Source organism: Artemia franciscana, chromosome 1, assembly GCF_032884065.1.
Source record: "Artemia franciscana chromosome 1, ASM3288406v1, whole genome shotgun sequence".
In the NCBI taxonomy this organism is placed as follows: domain Eukaryota; kingdom Metazoa; phylum Arthropoda; class Branchiopoda; order Anostraca; family Artemiidae; genus Artemia; species Artemia franciscana.
This window is the reverse complement of record NC_088863.1, coordinates 56,369,067-56,388,838: the sequence shown is the minus strand read 5'-3', so window position 1 is coordinate 56,388,838 and position 19,772 is coordinate 56,369,067. Positions and strand designations below refer to the sequence as shown.

Here is a 19,772-nt window from a genome sequence, read left to right as displayed (position 1 = left end):
CCAAAAATTTGATCGGACAAATTTGTGAAAACGGTTGGTGGCGGGGAGAAGTGGTCTAGTTGCCATTAGATTACTTTTTCCTTTTAAATATTAAACTAGAACTTTCAATTTATGGTCGTTTGAGTCTCCTATGAAGTTTGTCTTTTCCAAAAAAACTTCATTTGCCACCAGGTATAAGTTACAGGCCTTCACACAGGCTCTGGGAAAAGGCGAGGGGGTATATTGACCTCGAAGTTTTAGTTATCTGATCGTTGGACTATTTAATACAAAAAGGCTATCTTAAAATTTAGATTGAATGTGTTTGCGGGAAAGAGGGTATGTGCGAGGGAGGGGGTAGATGCCCTCCTTTCACTTTTAATTCTCAAAGAAGTAACAAGAACTTTCAATATCCAATAAAGTGAGCCACTTCTTAAGTTTATAAAAACGCTCTTACATAAAAACCTTATACAACCCGGTACATAACTTAAAACATTTTCCCCCGGGCTCTGGGAGCCCATGCATTTGGGAAAGAGGGCCCGGGCGGGGTGGGACTAGTTGCCCTCCGATCTCTTTTGACTCTTAAAAATGGGACTAGAACTTCCAATTTTAGTTAAATGAGTTCTCTCCGTAGTTCACACTAGCACCCCTTCTATAAGAACCATATATGCTCCCATATGTGGCATATGTGGTTAGTTAGCTTTTTACTTTTAAGAAGGGAACTAGAACTTTGAATTTCTTGTCATTTGAGTCTCTTCCAAAGTTTAAACCACCAACTCTTCCGAAAAAACCTTGTATACCCCGGGGCACAACCTACAATCCGTAGATCCCCCCACCTTTTGTGGGAAGTGTTTGCTAACCCTGAAGTCTTTGTTATCTGATCGTTGGACTATTTCAAAGAAAATACCTATCTCAAACTTATCGAATGTATTTTAGGAAAAGAGGGTGAGGGGGAGGTAAATATTCTCCGATGACTTTTGACTGTTGAAAAGGTAACTAGAACTTTCAATTTCCAATCAAATAACTTGCTTTCGAAGTTTATACGATCACCCATCGCATAAAAACCTTATAGACCTCCTGGGTATAACTTAAAACACTTCCCATTGGGTTTTAGGGGGCTGTATCGACCCAGGAGTTTTTATTATCTGACGTTTGAAATACTTTCAATCAAATAGCTATCTAAAAATTTTTATTGGATGTGTTTGGAGGAAAGGGCAGGGGGACTAGTTGACTTCCGATCTCTTTTTTACTCTCAAAAATTAAGCCAGAATTTTTAATTTCCAATCAAATGAATCCCCTGCAAAGTATTTACGAGCAGCTCTTGCATTAGAACCGTACAAGCCCCCAGGGCATAACTATAACTTTCGATTAACTTTTGGAGGAAGAATGCCCTATAACTTTCTATTTCCAATCAAAAAAGTGCTCTACCAAGTTTATACGACCATCCCTACCACATTAAGTGCCTCTGCGAAAAATAAAATGTTATGTAATACTCAGTTGATATTTAAAAAGAGCCACTCAACAAGTCATGCAAAGCATCATTTGCTTGATAATGTCAGCATTGGATTTGAAAGTGGAAAGATTCTGTTAATAATTTTTATTGACTTTAAAAAGGCTTTCGACACGGTTGATTTTGAATTATTGCTGCGTAGACTTAGTAATTTGGGTATTAGGGATACTTGTTTTCAGTGGTTTAGATCCTATGTGCATGGAAAATCAATGCGAGATGTGATAAATGATTGTACAAGTACTGCATCACAACTGTATTTTGGAGTTCCTCAAGGATCTGTTTTGGGACCAGTTTTATTTCTACCATGTGTTGATACGCTAAGATTTTATCTTACTGGTGCAGTTCTTAAAACATTTGTGGACGACACAGCAATAACTACTGTAGGGTCTTTTTGCTCTGTTTATAGATTTCTAAAAATAAGATACTGTTAAAGATGCAGCGTTTCAAACAGTTTGATGTTGCGCTAGCTAAATTCAAGAACTACCCCCTATGGCCTGTGAGAATTTTGCAAATAGGAAAGGATTCGTACGGAAAGCCCACTTATCTGGTCTTTTGTTACGGTAGTCATGATGAATTTAGGCTAATAGAAGCGAATCTTCAAGAATATAACCCTAAAACGATAGATTCATCCACACCTGCTGTCAAAAAAGCAATTGTTGAACTTGATAATACCCCTGAAGTTTATAAAACTCTTTCTAAGACTTTTTTAGCCCTGAAAGCAAGTGATAAATTAGGGTCTAACTCAGTTTCTTCAAGTATTGCCCCAATTTATGACAAATTAGTTGCAACTGAAGCCCAACTAGAGAAGACAAGAAGTGATCTGCTGGATAATATAACAAAGAAAGTGACTGAAAAGTTTAAAGACCCATGGTCACTGAAAGAGGCTACTGAACTGAGAGTCAGCCAGGTTTTTGACTCAGTAACACTCGAGTTTAATCCAAAGTTTGTAAAAATTGAGCAGACTCTAAGTAGTCTGAGAAATCAAATTGAAAATTTGGAGGAGAGGATTAGTAGAATAGAAAAAAAGCTTGATGATTATGATCAAGAATCCTTACTCGATAGTCTTGTTTTTCATGGGGTAAAGCAGTTACCTGGTGTAGACACTCGTACGACAATATCTCGCATTATAAATAGCAAAATGTCTGTGACAGACGTCTCCTCTTCTGATTTGATTAATGTATACCGTCTCCGATTGAATAATCCGACTACACAGCATGAAGAAAGGTCTATTAGAGTTGCTCCGATCGTAGTTAAATTTTCTCGCAAAGATGTGGCCCGTAGAGTGTTTAAAGCAAAAGCTAAACTTGCTTCAACTGGTGTTTTTGTATCGGAGTCTCTAACTAAACGTCGCCGGGACATTTTGAACGCAGCGAAAGACAAGTATGGTCAACAAAATGCCTGGTCAGATCAGGGTCAAATTTTGGCAAAGCCTAGTGCAGGGTCAACAGTCATGAAAATCCGTTCTATTACCGACTGTATTTAGTTACTTTGTTTCATATGTTATGATTAGTGTTTTTTTTACATTTGTTTATTTTTTTGTAAGGTTTTTTATGTGTATTTTTTCTTTCTTGCTTTTTTTTTCCATTTAGAGCGATTTGTTTTGGTATGAGATTTCATTTACTCTCGCTGCGTCTATACTGAATGATTTAATGAGCCGACCTTTTCTCCTTGAACAGGTTTTGTCGGCACAAATAGCAAACGATATTGAACCTTGTATGAACCAAGTTAAATTTAAACAGTTGAGAAACAGTGTTTATGTTCAATATTCACAGATAAACCCTGTGGAATCTCATTTACTGAGTTTATGTGCCTGGAATTGCCACCTAACCACGTGTTATGAGGATGTGTTGCAATTTCTCTCGGATTCTCAAGGTAGAGTTAGTTTTATTGGTATTTGCGAAAGTTTTTTGAGTCAGGAACACTTTGTCTCATTGTATTCTTTTCCAGATTATAATTTGGAGATTAAAAACCGGACGTCACTTTATAAAGGGGGAATTGCGTGTTTGATTTCTAAGTTGTTGACATACCATGTTAGAAATGATATTGATGTTTGGTTAGAGGGTAAATTTGAAAGTTTTAGCCTGGAATTAGATATGGGAAGTAGTAAATTTTTGATTAGTGTTGTGTATAAGCCACCAAGTGCTAGCTGGGAAGATTTTGAACGTGGGTTTGATCAGCTTGCTTGTGAGGTGTCTCGGACAGGTTTAGATTTTATTTGTATGGGTGATTTCAACTTTGATCTGCTTACATTGAATGGAGCGAATTTTGATTTTCTTAATTTGATGGTTGCTCATGATCTTTTCCCCATAGTAAATATTCCAACACGTGTTACGAGTCATTCAGCCACTCTTATTGATAATATTTTTGTTGGTTCTAAGTATCTGGACCGTAGTTATGCCGATGTGGTTCTATACCCTTGTTCGGACCATTTCCCAGTTGTTGGAGCGGTACCTTGTGGTCGAATAAAAAGAAATAAAATAAAAAAAGTAATGACTAGGTCATTGAAAAAGGTGAATTTACAGAGGTTTGGTGAAGAGTTGAGTACCATTGATTTTAGTGGGATTATGGTTATGAAAGATAACGCTTCTGGTGCATTTGATCGTGGGTCGTACAGCCAATTTATGATAAGACTTGCTCAGTGAAATTCTTGAAACCCCGTAAGCGTGAACCCAGGAAGCCCTTGATAACTATTGAAATTCTTAAAGTGTCAGATTTGAGAAATCAAGCGTATGTTGAATATTTAAATAGTGGATGTGCCATTAAACTGGAAAAATTCAAAATAACACGCAACAAAGTAAACTCTATGAGAAGAAAGGCTAAAAAAGAATACTTTGCCAACCAATTGAGTTTAAATAAGGATAATACTAAAAGAATTTGGAAAGTTATTAATGACCTATTGGGAGGGGAGAAAGAAGGTCCACCTAATTCGCTACTGATTCAAGGTGAATTTGTTAATGATGAAATAAGTATCACGACTAAATTTGCTGAGTTTTTTTCAAGTGTTGGGCAAAACGTACAGGCGCAAGGGTTGGTGAACTTTAATAATGATTTAATGAAAGATGAATTTGTGGATGATAGAGGAATCGGAAATGAAATTGAATTTCAGCCTTGTACTGGAGATGAAATTCTGAAGGTTGTGAAAACAATCAAATCGAATTCAGCAGGGATTGATGGCATTAATCTGAAAACTTTTAAGTCAGTGATGTGTTATTTAATGCCATGTCTAGTCCTTATCATCAATCTTTCCCTCCAAACCGGTATATTCCCTGATGCGCTTAAAAGGGCAAAAGTAATCCCCCTTCACAAAGGTGGCTCTAAGCTAGAAATTGAAAATTATAGACCCATATCAAACCTACCCTTGTTTTCGAAAATATTTGAAAAAATTGTGCATAAAAGGCTTTATGATCACCTTATGAAAACGGGGATGTTAAGTGAAAACCAGTTTGGCTTTAGGAAAGGTCACTCGACGTCGGATGCCGTGCATTCCCTTTGTGATACTGTAAATAAATGCTTTGAACGTGGTGAAATCCCTTTGACCGTTTTCATCGATTTTAGAAAAGCATTCGATACAGTGGATTTTAATATACTACTCAAACGTCTACAATCATTTGGAGTTCGTGGTAATTATTTAAAGTGGTTTAATAGTTTTTTAAGTGGTAGATCTATTCAAGTTGTATTAAATGATGTGTTTTCTTCTCCTTTTCAAGTGAGGTGTGGTGTACCTCAGGGGTCTGTTTTGGGACCACTTTTGTACCTTGTGTATGTTGATTCAATGCGTTTCTACTTACCTGAGTGTTGTATTACGACTTTTGTGGATGATACAGCTTTAACTATTTCTAGTCAATCTGTCGATGATTTGTTGTTGAAAGTTAATAGGGTATTAAAGGCATTTTTTGTATTTACAAGTTTGAGCCTTTTGTCAGTAAACGTTAATAAAACTAATTTTATGATTTATAGGAGAGTTGGTAAGCCTCCATTTGTTGATAAAAAGATATTTTTTTAACGGCAGGCCCCTGTCACAACTGCATGAAGTGCGTTATTTGGGGTTCCAGCTTGATTGTAATCTGTCTTGGAAGAACCATAGTGATCTTGTTGCAGCTAAAGTTGCTAGAGGTTTGGGAATTTTGCGTCGATTAAAGCATGTTTTACCATTACCAGTTCGTTTATTATTATACCACACCATTGTTGCGCCTTATATTTCTTATGGTTGTGTCCTTTGGTCTAGTAATTTCTATGCAAATTTTAAAAGAGTGCAGATTCTACAAAATAAAATAGTACGTCTTTTTGGTAATTATGTAGAAAATGTGAATGATACCGCGTCATGTTTTAAGAAATTACGAGTGCTTAACATTGGTCAGATTCGAGATTATCAAGCTGCTGTTTTTGCGTATCGATGTTGCAATGATGTATGTCCTCCAGTTTTTACCAGTTTTTTTCGAGTAAATCGTTCACTCCATGGGTATGAGACTAGAGAGGCAGATAATTTTATTGTTGAGTACCGAAACACCACACGTGCAGCTTTCGGAATTAGGTATTTAGCTCCAGCCATTTGGAATGATATCCCAGCTGGCATTAGGGAGGCGGAACATATTGGGTTGTTTAAAGTAAATTTAAAAAAACATTTATTGGAAGTGGGGAGATAATTCTTTTTTTTTCTTTTTCTTCTTTTTTTTAATTATTGTTAGCTTTTATTTATTTATATTCTGGTATTAAGGAGTAATTGAGTGAGAGTGTTTTGTCCTTCTTTAGTTTCCGTTTTTTTAGTTTCTGTTTTTTTTTTTTTGTTTTTTCGTATTAATTTAGGTTGAGAATCAGAGGATTGCAGCCGTCCAACATCAGGCTCTTTGAGCCTTCCCCAGGGCGGTTGTGTGTATTTATAGTTTTTGTAATTAGTAGTTAATAAAGAGAGTTATTAAAGTCAAAAAAAAAAAAAAGAGGCAAAACTTATAGATCTTGTAGTTCGCGGAAATGATGTCTTGCAGAACCTAAATGTACTTATTAATCTGAATTCTTTGAGTGTTAATGCTAGTAAAACTAATTATATGATTTTTAGCCGTACTGGTGTTGTTATAAATCTTTTGAATAGTGTTTACTTTGGTGATGCAATAATTAATCAAGTTTATGGAACAAAATATTTGGGATTTTTTGTTGACTGTAATTTAAATAGGAAAAAAACACAGTGAAATTGTATCGTCCAATGCAGCAAGGGGCCTAGGTTCACATCGTCGTTTTTGTGATTTTTCCCAATTTCTGTTTCAAAGATTATTTATGGTGCGATTATTCAACCTTATATTGCATGTGGGTGTGTCCTTTGGGCAGGCATTTTATGCTAGTTATAGAAGAATTCTGACAATTCAGAATAAAGCAGTTCGTCTTTTCTAATTTTAATCTGTTCTAATTTTAGTGATTCACATATTTGTTATTTCTATTTTAAAATTTTAAAGGTTGGTCAGTTACGGGATCACCAGTTATTAACATTGGCATACCAATGTTTAAATGGTATTTCACCAGCTTGTTTTGTGGATATTTTTGTCAACTAATTATGATTATCATTCTTATCTTACTAGAAATGTGGGTAAACTACCATCTGAAAAAAAAATTACAGTGAGTTCAGCTAATGTGTTTTGCCATGTGAGTGTAAGCCTCTGGAATAGCCTCACGGACAGCGTTAGGGGCTCCGAATCGGTTTCTTCATTTAAATCACAAGTCAAAAAGTTCTTACGTGGCCGAGATGCCGGATGAGAGTAGTTTTCTTGTGAGGGATTAGTCGTTTTTTCTTTCTCTCTTTCTTCTTTACATTATTTTTTTTTGTATATTTATTTACATGTTATAAATAATGTCAATTAATTAATTAATTGAGTCACTACGCACAAGATATTTAACCTTCTAGTAGTGACTATGCTCGTTAATTGATTTTGTTGTTGTGAATTTAATAAAGCCTCTCTCTATGACCCCCTAGGCATAAGTTACACCCCTTCCCTGGGGATTTGGGGGGGGGATATTTTAACCTCAAAGTTCTTATTTTCTATCATTGGCATACCAATGTTTAAATGGTGTTTCACCAGCTTGTTTTGTGGATATTTATTCTACTAATTCTGATTGTTATTCTTATCATCATAGAAATGTGGATATGCTAGTATCTGAAATAAGAAATGCAGTGAGATCAGCTCATGTGTTTCGCCATGCGAGTTTAAGCCTCTGGAATAGCCTTCCGGACAGCTTTAGGGGCTCCGAATCAGTTTCTTCATTTAAATTACAAGTCAAAAAGGTCCTACGTGGTCGAGATGCCGGATGAGAGCAGTTTTCTTGTGAGGGCTTAGTGGTTTTTTCTTTCTCTCTTTCTTCTTTTCATTTTTTTTTTGTATATTTATTTATATGTTATTAATAATGTCAATTAATTAAATCATTGAGTCACTACGAACAGGATATCTAACCTTCTAGTAGTGGCTATGCTGGTTAATTTATTTTGTTGTTGTGAATTTAATAAAGCTTCTCTCTCTCTCTCTATGATCCCTACGCATAAGTTAAAGGTTCTTCCCCGGGGCTTTGGGGGGGGGGGGGTATTTTAACCTCAAAGTTCTTACTAACTGATCACTGGACTATTTCAAACAAACTTGTAATTTCAAAATTCAGATCGGATATATTTAGGGGAAAGACGGTGCTTATGCGTGTTGGGGGGAGGGGGGTATATGCCTACCAATCACTTTTGATGACTCTTAAAAAGATAACAAGAACTTTCGATTTCCAATCAAAGGGACCACCTCTGATCTTTATACAACCACCCTTTACATAAAACCTTATCTGCCCCCAGGACATAACTTACAACACCTCCCCCGGAATGGGGGGGGGGTTTGTCGACCCTTAAATTCTTGTTAGTTATTCTTTAAACTATTTTGAACAAAATGGCTATTTCAAAATTTTGATTCGATGAATTTGAAGAAAAAAGAGCCTTGGGGGGGGGGGCTAGTTACCCTGTGATCACTTTTGGCTCTTAACAAGGAAACTTGAAATACCAATTCACAACCGAATGAGCCCCATCTCAGTTTTATACAATCATCTCTTCAATTAAAACCTTATACACCCCGGGGTACAATTTACGAGACTTGCTCCCGGGTTCTGGGGGCCTGTTTTATTCCTGGAGTTTTTTTTACATGATCTTTGGTCTGTTATGAACAAAATAGCTATATAATTAACACACTCGAATGCATTTGGGGAAAAGAGGGCTGGAGGGGGGTGTTGGTTGCTGTGGGATCATTTTTGACTCTTAAGAAGAGAACCTTCAATTTTTAATCTCCTGAATCCCCTCCAGGGTTTCTATGACCACTATTTTCATAAAACTTTATATGCCCCCAGGGAATAAGCTACAAACCTTCCCCCGGGATATTGGGGAATTATGTTAACCCTGAAGTTTTGTTATCTTATCATTGGACTCTTTCAAAAAAACTGGCAATATCAAAATTTTGATCGGAAGCATTTGAGGAAAAGAAGATCACTTTTGATTCGTAAAAAGATGTCTATAATTTTCAATTTCCAATCAAATGAGCCACATCTGAAGTCTATGGGACCACCTCCTACATAAAAGCCTATATGCTCCCGGGACATAACTAAAAACACTTGCCAGCGGGCCCTGGGGGTTTGTGTTGACCCCAAAGTTTTTGTTATTTGATGTTGGAACTATTTAAAAAAATGGCTACCTTAAAAGTTTTTATAAGCATGCACATTGTCAAAGTGCGCATCAAGAATAGCACTATTAAGTTGAAACTACAAGGACACACAAAGGAGGAAGAAACTTATTAAAATGGCACTCTATGCCTACTACTTCTACTACTAGGGGGGAGCTAGTTGCCCTCCGGTGTCTTTTATCTCTTAAAAAGTAAGTTATAACTTCAATTTCCAATCAAATGAGCCCTCTCTGAAGTCTAATACGAACATGCCTTCTATAAAAGCCATATATGCGCCAATGAACACTGTATATGTGTTCGAAATATCCAGTTAAATAAGAGTTTTACTGCTGATGATGAACACTGTATATGTGTTCGAAATATCCAGTTAAATAATTTTATATCTATTCACTGTCAATAAAAAAGTATCATCCCTATTTTGAACTGTTTTACTTTTGCCCTAAGATCAGTTTTGACTCTTAAAATGGGCACTAGAACTTTGAATTTACAATCGAATGAGCCCCCTTCGAAGTTTATAGAACCACATCTTCCATATGAATTTTCTCTGGAAAAAAAAAACAATAATTATAAAACATTGAAGCCGTATGGCTTTTAGTATAGGCAATGCTAAAGCGTCACCTTTGACTACGGATTCGATTTATTAAATCTTAGCCCACATTTTTATACTGCTAAGAATTGCAGCCACCACCACAGCTGTATAAACTTTATCAATCATTTGAACTACTAGTCCTTTTTTCGGTTCAAAATATGTTTCATCTTTTCAATACAGCCAAGTTTCTTGACAAAATCACGCTGATTTGCTGGATTGTGAATATGATTATTGTCAGAAATATTTAAAAGCAACACAGTAACACAAGGGGATTGGTGAGCCAGCACGAAGGTTTTAACTTAGACTCAGCACAAACATTTCCTGTTTATCCTACAGAAAATTTAGGATTTGGATGCTGTCGTTGAGGTGCAAGGCCACTTTTGTAGGGAGGTCTGCTGAGAAAATTGGAATATCCGATAGATCAGCTATCTTGATTAGTGACGAACCTTCATTCCGCTCTTAAAGTCCGTATTGCAGCTTTAAAATTTTGGACAAAACGATGACAAAAATGCAATCCTTGTCTCTGTCTGTTCAATGCTATTGCAAATTTGAAGTTATCAGATGCTTAATTGCATCTTTCACGAAAATTTTAGTGCCACCTTTTATTATCGTTTCCTTAGCCTTGGCGATGGACCACTGCAAAAAGTTCAGCACCGGACAGCCATAAATAGAACTAGCCATATCTATAGTTTCTTCTCTGAATAATTATCGCGACGTGCAGTCACTATTCACAGCCAATTCGCCACATATAACATGCCAGTTCGTCAGAAAGCACACAGGTAGACATGTGAACAAGTCAGTCCAGAAACAAGGGAAGTACAAAGACCTTCTCAACTATTACCCACAATTTAAGGGTACCGAAAAACTGGTGGTTAAATGTGGCACTTGTAGCGGGTTCCCTCCCTTTTTCCGCTTGTTGTCTCAGACACCTTCAATGCACTGCTGATGCACTTAATTTCTCTCTCACTACCGACGTGCCTTAACACTATGGAATATACATGGGCACTGCAAAAACACACGTAAGGAGCGATATAGATTACGTTGTAGAATTGCATAAGAAATAATTTCTTAGACAGAATAAATTTTGATGTAAACAGATGCCCATGATGGCAGTAAACAACTGAGCAATTTGTTTTGTTACCAAATGCTGCGTTACTTATGTTTCATAACTTAGCTTTTTAATCCTTAATCAATTGTGCTACTGTAGATTTTTAATTCTTATTCTTTTTCTTTCTTTCTTTCAGCTCCACGCTCACATTCCATAAGGCTAATAGACTTAGTTGTCCCATCAGCTGTTTTATTGGGTCAAGATGTCATGCTTGAATGCAGATATGACCTAGAAAATGATGGTCTTTATTCTTTAAAATGGTATAAAGGAAATGAAGAAATATTCTGCTATATTCCAGAGGAAGAATTTCCTAGTGACAGGATGAAGTCATTCAATCTGCCTGGAGTCAACATTTTGGTAAATCTTTTGGTATTTTAGCATAAAATAGGCGTCAAATTCCATGACCCCGTGAAGTATTTCAGAAACTACAACCCAAACACAAAGCAGCAGTAGAATGAATAACCTAAACTATTTTTTAAGCATTTAAGCATCCACATAATTCCTGTCGTGATTACATATGTGAAAAATCTGCACGATTTTACGTGGTCTAAGAAATACTTTTCCCGTCTCTTATATGTCTAATCAATTATGGGTTAAAAGAAAACTTGAATCCATTGACTATTTTTGGTAGATTCTCTGATGATTGAAATAGAGCTTAATCTCAGGCCTTCCCCAAAGAGCTCAAATTATTTTTTCTGTCTCAGCCTCTCCCCTTGGAACTTGATTCAACAAAAAGTTTCTCCGCGAAAAAGAAAAAAATTAAATAGAACCAAGCAAGGTCAAACTTAAAGCGAATAGACACCACTAAGAATTAAATAAAAAACTCTCCGTAAAGGAAGTTTTTCTAAGAAATTCGTACTTGTACAAGTAACTTCTACTACTTCTACTACTACCACTTCTAGTGAACCAACTCTTAGGGTTATGGACATTAATGCGTTTAAGGGAATGTTGAATGGGTAGTTAACTAAATCAAACAAACTTCAAATAACAATCAAATCAGACAATCAAAAAACACTATAAGCATACACGTTGTCAAAGTGCGTATCAAGAATATCTTTCAGTATTAAGTTGAAACTTCCAGGACATAAAAAGGAGAAGGAAAATTATTAAAATGGCACTCTATGCGTACTACTTCTACTACTAGTCTACAATTCCACTACGGGTAAGGCTATTTAGATGAAATTTATATGGTAATGTTGAAGTAGGATGTTGAATTAAATGAGGACACTTTGTCATTGCAGATCGTCAAAAGAAAATATTAGCAATATCTCCAGAATAGCTTAGAGTATTAAATATTAGTGTTCAGTTGACCTTTTTAGAACAGGTTGAGGGGGATGCTGAACTAACAAGAAGGCTCAAAGTAGTGAGTTGAAACCTATAGGGTGTTTTGATGGGAATGTTGAAGTAACGAAAACGCACTATTTGCATACTACTACTACAACTGTTACTACTACTGCTACTATTATTGTTAATACTACTACTACTACTACTACTACTACTACTATAACTAGAGCTGCTACTACTACTATTATTGCTACTACTACTACTTCTGCTATAACTACAGCTGCTACTATTGCTACTACTACTACTATGACTAGTTTTAGGCCAACCACTCACGGTAAGGGAATTAAGGCGAAATAGTTATGGAATGTTAGGGGGGATGCTGAAATGAATCGAAACAAACTAATTGCATTCAGGTTGTGGAAAGGGCTTACAGCGATATCCTATACATTTAATGGTGAACAAACAAAAGGCACTCCGTACATACTATTTCTACTACTACTATTACTATTGTTACTTTTACTTCTAACGGTATTATTACAATCACTGATACTACTGCTACTCCACTTCCAATATTAGGGTATCAAAAGGAAAGTATCGGGGAAAGTTCTAAGTTAAAACACAATACATATAATAAGATTGTCAAAGGTACATATCAGCAATATTAGAGTATTAGAGTATAAGCTTATAGCATTCAGCTGAAACTTTCAGGGTGTGTTGAGGGTGACAAAGCAACAGTATCTAAGGAATAGCCCTAGAATATTAAGTTAAAGCTATCAGGACATGTTGAGGAAGGATATTTAACTAACCAAACGGTTCTGTGTGCATACTGCTACTACTGCCACTAGTACTGTTTCTAACATGACTAGGTCATATAGGTGAAAGTTTGATGGACTGCTGTGGGGGGTGTTGAACTAAATAAAAAAAAATATATTCTACTTTCAGGGCATGTCGAGGGGGACGTTAAACTTGCCAAAAGGGAGTATATACACTACTAATCCAAAAGTTGAGTTTAGTAAGGTGAAACTTTTTGGGAATATTAAGGAAGATAATCATCTAAATCAAAACATACTATATGCATACAGATATGGTTGTTGCACGACAAGGACGATCTTGGGCAAACCTGTCATCCATCATCCTCAGAACCTACTACTGCTGATTAAACTACTACTGCTACTAACTCACTGCGACGTACGACACGAGGCCAACACTGCCACACAGGCTCTTCCTTCACTCCAATCTATTCAAAGCCTCCCTCTTCAGAACCTCCCAAGAAGTTCCTGCTTTCTCTGAATCTGTTCTTACAATATTCTTCCATCCCACTCGGGAACAACATGCAGCTTTTCGTTTGTCCCTAGGTTGTTGCACGACAAGGCTGATCTTGGGCAATCTGTCATCCTTCATCCTCAGAACCTTTCCTAGCAATCTGAAACTGTCTTTTATTATAGCTCTAGAAAGCTGGATAGACCCACATTTTTCGTGGAGCTTATTGTTTTAGTTACGGAGATTCAGTCATATACCCTAAACAATCCACATTTAAAGTCTCTGGAAAACATCTAGCAAATCCTCCATTTGTAGGAGTACCTATGATTCAGAATCATACCTTAGATACTTAAGCAGCTAAGGGGGAAAAAGTTTAGGGGGTCTGTTTTTTTTCTTTTCAATAAATATCCCAAAAAGGAAATATATAATGTATTTATCTGGTACATCCTACTAGGATAAAATCTTTGCTAAAGCTCTTTTATCAGCTGAATCAAACTCTAGATCATAACCTATACATCTGACGGCTAAAGGGGGCGTGGCAACTCTGGCACTTCTTGATCATAAATCTATGATTAAAAATTTGATCACCGGATCAACTGTTCTTCCCATGACAACTCGGTTCTTCTTTTAAAACTTCATCTAGAGCATCTCTATGTGTAAAAAGTACCATCACCAGTGCCTTTGGCTTGCCAGCCTTTGGGGATGGCAAGCCATGCGACCTTACCGGGCCCCTTGCTAACCGGGCCAAATCCATTACGAATTACATCCACGGATGGGATGTTGCGACTTCGTAATGGGCCTCACAGAAAAAATCGTGGAACGTACGGCACAGCTTTCGTTTGTGAGGCCCCCCTTTAAGAAAAATGCCACGATGCAAACTCTATTGTCAGGGCGAAGAATAACTTGTAAGCGATAGAATGCATACAGCACTATTCGTCATTGTGAGATTATTATCGGTCGTCTTGTCAAAACCAAAACATTTCCGCCAAGCCCTAGGAATCATATTACTACTGCTCACGCTGGAGGCTACAATAATATTGGTCCTGCTAAAACTTTTTCAAAAGTCTTATTCTTAATCTTCAGTAACTCTTTTCTAACTTCCTAACCACTATATTGGAAAAACTCATTTACCACACTCTCGGTACTTGGAGCCTTATTATTTCTTAATCATTTTAGTATTGGCACTTATTCTTCCTCATAAAATAAATCTTCCTTTTCATTCAAAATGTAACGATATTTTACTTTCTTTTCTTTTTTCTGCATTACGGTTTAGTACATTCTCAAACTGTTTTGCATATCCCTGTTTAACTCTTTCCTTATTATTAATCGTGTCCCCGTAATGTTTAATTTGGACACATTCAGTTTTACTAGCCTACTCTCTCTCCCTTTATTAATATGCTAGCACAATATTTAACTATTGTGTCGTTTGGCTGCATCTTTCAGATTTTCAGTAATTTTATCCATGGCCTCCACTTCACACCTATTTGGTTCACATTTCAATGCTTGTTCTACTTTCTTTACATTTGTCTTATTTTCATATGAAATATCACTCAAATAATTATTGTACAAGTCGCTCCTCCTCATCAAACATAAGGCATTTCCACCAATATTCCTATTTGCAATCGAAAATTTCCCCCTAAGATACCATCAGCCACTTCTGATAAGGACCTTATTCATTAACATAATTTTTACTCTTAACAATTTAAATTTACTAAATAATGGCATACCCTATATCTTTGCTGGCGAGCAGAAGACAAATTTAAATATTTTTTAAACAAACCAACAAACAACGCATAACAAAAATTGTTAAAAAATAACTAAAATATAAAATAATTCAAACTCCTTAACATCATCACTTTCAAAATTAACCAACACCTCCCGACAGCCCTACTCTCTCCTTAACAGCCACACCTTCAATCAACCCATCACTTCCCACTACCACCCAATAACCATTTCTCCCTACCACCCACTCCCACCCAAACATTCTTCCCTTCCAACCAACAAAATGCACAATTGAACCATCATTTAATACAATGTCCTTTTGAATTTGTTTTAAACTCTAAAAGACACTCAGCTGTCGTAATTCTCACTGATAGAGAATTCTAGACTGTAGTTCCAAGAAACTACAATTGAAATCCTAATCTTGTGTTAGTCCTAAGTTCAACCCGCCAATTCTCACCGTTCTTCGTGTCATATTCATGAGTAACTCTGTTACCACCGTAAGTGTCATGAAAAAGGCCTGGGGCTTGATTATGCACACATGGAAAACGAAAACTGCCACTTGATGCTCATGTGGTTGGCCTACATTGAGCAAGCCTTAAGACTTAAAACGAACATTTGTATCATTTAGGTCTTTGACATATTATTGTATGATCTTCACTGCTTTGTTTTCAAGTATCTAGACTTTTTGAAATTGCTGTAGAAATTGCGACTCCAGATCAGTCAGTCATACAAGATATTAATTTAAAAACTTTTTCTATAAGATAAGTTTTTTAAAGAAAAGTAAAGAGCTCTTTTAAGCCAAGAATGAGCAAAAATTAAGTCAAATAATTTTCCAAGCGTTAAACTACCAAAAATCACTATCAATAAATAAATGAATCCCAAGACAAACAGAGACTATAATATATAGCATAGTCAAACCCAAACAAGGAAAATTGACATGAATAGGGCTGATAATCCTTGTGCCTTTTCAAGACCGGAACACAATTTTATTCTTTACTGAAAACAAAAAAAAAACCAAACAAATGATCGTGGATTGCCATTTTAATTGACATATACTGACATTTGTTCATTAAGGTTCTAATAATTTCTTATGCATCAAAGTAAGAGAGGTGAAAACATTTCAAACGTTTTTTTTTTTTCTTTTTTTAGTAAACTGCAAATTGTGTTCTGGTCTTGAGCAGGTATTGGGGTTATCAGCCCTACTCATATTTACTTTTGCTGGTTTCGGTTTGACTTGGTTATTTACTGTAATTTCTGTTAATTTTGAGTTTCATTTATTTATTGACAGTGATTTGTGGTAGTTATACCCTTGGAAGATTACTTGACTTATTTTTGTTCAATCTTGGCTTAATGGAACTCTTTACTTTTCTTTGAAAAACTTGTGATTCGGAAAAAAAATTTAAATAATTTCTGTTCATTTTTCATTGACGTAATTTTTTTCAATGTTGTTTTTGTTTTCAGTTTTTTCTAAAAGAATCCATAGTATGGGTTGCTGTTTGTACGTTGGAGAAACTTTTTCAGCAATTTTTAATCCCGACTCAAACATTATAATTTTAATTAAATTTTATACCTTCTGAAGCTGAACTGAAAAATAAAACTTAATATCATTCCCAAAAGATTCTATATATGCTCTTCGACAACCTAGATAAACTTACACACTATTTACTTATTTAAATTGGAAGAGAATAAGTAGTAATATTAGTATCCCCAAAAGTGTCAACTTAATAGCCCCCAGTCGGTCTCTATATATGGCTGAGGTGTCTTATTGGTTCACCATAAACACAATGCCTTCTGATTTATTTTAAAGCAACATTTAGTTTTAAAGTATAATGGGCCAATTCCACAATTATGGGGAGTTGATATGCATACTATCCCTAAGGACATAGTTGCTAGGCCGTTCTACTTTCCTGAACCAAATGGTTGTCTCAAGATTTTCATTGGATGCGTTCGGAAAATGAGTAGACTTTTGAGAAGGGCTACTTGTCCTCCAGTTTCTCATTAATCTTATAAAAGGCACCAGACGCTAATCTTTAATTGGAGTGCAAGGAGGGGGACTTCCCCTTTCATATGTCTAGCAGAAACATTCTAAACAAGTAAAAACAAAGTGAAAACATTTGAAAGGCATTTTGTTCTCAGTAAAGTGTAAATTATATTCTGGTCTTGAGAAGCTATGAGGTTGTCAAAGACATTATTTCGAGAACTATCAACTATGCTAAACAAAATGGCTATATCTAGAATTTTGATTAAATGTTTTTTTGGGAATTGATGGGCGTGGGTAGGGGGCTTGTTGCCCTCTAATCACATTTGTCCAATAAAATAAATCACACGCATTTCAAGAAAACATGAGGGTGTGCAAGTTTTGGGAGGATCTTAAAAGTTTGTTGGATCTTAAAGTTTGGATCTTAAAAAGGGCACTAGAACTTCTTATTAAAAATCCAATGTGCCCCCTACGCCGAGATTTTTACGATAACCCTTTCTATATATATATATATATATATATGATATATATATATATATGAGAATTTAGAGTGGCGAAACCCTATATAGGCCAGTGTATTCTCCTGGTGAGCCCTTATGTTGGGTGTTGCCTCTGAATTATTTGTCTATATTATTTTTTCTATTGTTTGGTAAATGACGACTTATACTTATTGACGACATGACTGCCTGTCCATGGATTATTCTTTATGGTTGATTGTGTGTGGCTATGCTGTTTGACCTATGTGATTGTATGGATGAGTAGGGTTAAGGCCTCATTCAAGTGCTGGTCTATATTAATCACTAATTTAGAAAAACAGTCTTCCTTTTCTCCTTCTGTCTCTTTTTTTTTTTTTTTTTTTGTGTTTGTGCTGTTGCATTGGTGATTTCTCTTTTCATGATATAATATATATATATATATATATATATATATATATATATATATATATATATATATATATATATATATATATATATATATATATATATATATATATATATATATATATATATATATATGTATACACCTTGCCCTGAGGGCTATCAGGGGGTTGTCATCCTCAAACACATAATTTTTTGGACCTTTTAGTTACGTCGAACAAAATGGCTATTTAAAAAAAAAATTTTTGGATGTGTTTGAGGACATAGTGGGCATGGGAGGGGGGATTGTTGCCCTCTAATCACTTTCAACTATAATCAGTGGGCACTGGCCTTTCAATTTCCAATCAAATGAGCTATTTTCGAAGTTTCCAAGACAATAAATGGCAATCTAAAAATTTCTATGAGATGTATTTTGGGAAAACACGAGGTGTGGGGAAGGATATCCACCCTCTGATCACTCTGAATCTTAAAAATAGCACTATAACTTCTTACTGCAAACTCCACAAATCTCCTCCGAAGTTAATACGATCCCTCAATGTACCTCATTTGCCCCTAGGACTTAAATTAAAACCCTTGAATCAAGAGCTCTGGGGGGGGGGGTCAGCCTTGAATACATAATTTCCGAATCTTTCAACTACGTTGAACAAAATGACTATTTAAAATCTTAGATTATATATGTTTGGAAAAGTGGTGGGCGTGGGAGGGCGGATTGTTGCCCTCCTATCACTTTAAACTATTAAAAAGGGCACTGGTCCTTTCAATTTCCAAGCGAATGAGCTGCTTTAGAAGTTTCTATGACAACAAATGGCCATCTCTATTATATTCATTTTGGTAAAATACGATTATTTTTTTTGGGGGGGGGGTTTACACCCTCCAATCACTCCGAGGCTTAAAAATAATTAGAACTTCTGATTACCAATCCAATAAGCCCCCTCCGAAATTTACACGATCACTCTTTCTATGTATACCTTGTATACCTAGAGGGCATAACTTAAAACCCTTGTCCTAGGGGATCTGGGGGGTTGTCATCCTCAAAGACATAAGTTCCAGACCTTTAAGTTATGTTGAACAAAATCACTATCTCGAAATTTTGCTTGGAGAAATGGTGGGCGTGGGAGGCGGGATAGTTGTCCTCCAATCACTTTTGACTATTAAAAAGGGCAAGGGCAATAACCCTTTCGATTTCGAATCGAATGAGCGGTTTTGAAGTTTCTAAGACAACAAATGGCCATCTCAAAATTTCTAACAGATGAATTTCGGGAAAATATGAGGTGTGGCCTTGGAGGGTTGTTATCCTCAAATACATAATTTCTGGACCCTTTAATTATGTTGAACAAAATAGTTATCTTAAAATTTTGATTGGACGTGTTTGGAGAAACAGTTGGCATGAGAGGGGGTTTGATTTGCCCTCCTACCACTTTTGACTATTAAAAAAGAGCAGAAGCCCTTTCAATTTTCAATTGAATAAGCTCTTTTTGAAGTTTTTAAGACAAAAATTGAGCATCTCAAATTTTTTATCAGATTTATCTCGGGATGATACGAAGTGTTGGGGGTTATCCACGCTCTGATCACTCTGAATCTTCAAAATGGTACTAGAACTTCGGATTACCGATCCACTAGGCCCCCTCCAAAATTTATGTGACTACCCTTTCTATATATACCTTATATTCCCCCAGGGCAAAACTTACAATCCTTGCCTAGAGATCTGTTGAAGGAGGGGGAGGGTATCGGTAAAGACGTAATTTCCAGACTTTTCAACTACGTTGAACAAAATGGCTATCTCAA

General features: G+C 36.0%; 2 protein-coding genes across 6 annotated transcripts in view; one reads left to right on the top strand and one right to left on the bottom strand.

Annotated features, from left to right (window-relative positions):
* LOC136031546 (uncharacterized) overlaps nt 1–19,772 on the bottom strand; it is a 611,644-nt gene that overhangs the window by 385,369 nt on the left and 206,503 nt on the right. The gene's annotated exons all lie outside the window — the stretch shown is intronic.
* Nucleotides 1–19,772, top strand: part of LOC136031580 (uncharacterized) — a 171,463-nt gene that overhangs the window by 78,481 nt on the left and 73,210 nt on the right. For both annotated transcript variants that reach the window (XM_065711253.1, XM_065711258.1), the window contains exon 3: nt 11,002–11,222. In XM_065711253.1, the coding sequence (XP_065567325.1) occupies nt 11,002–11,222 (221 nt within the window). The remainder of the gene's footprint in view (nt 1–11,001; nt 11,223–19,772) is intronic.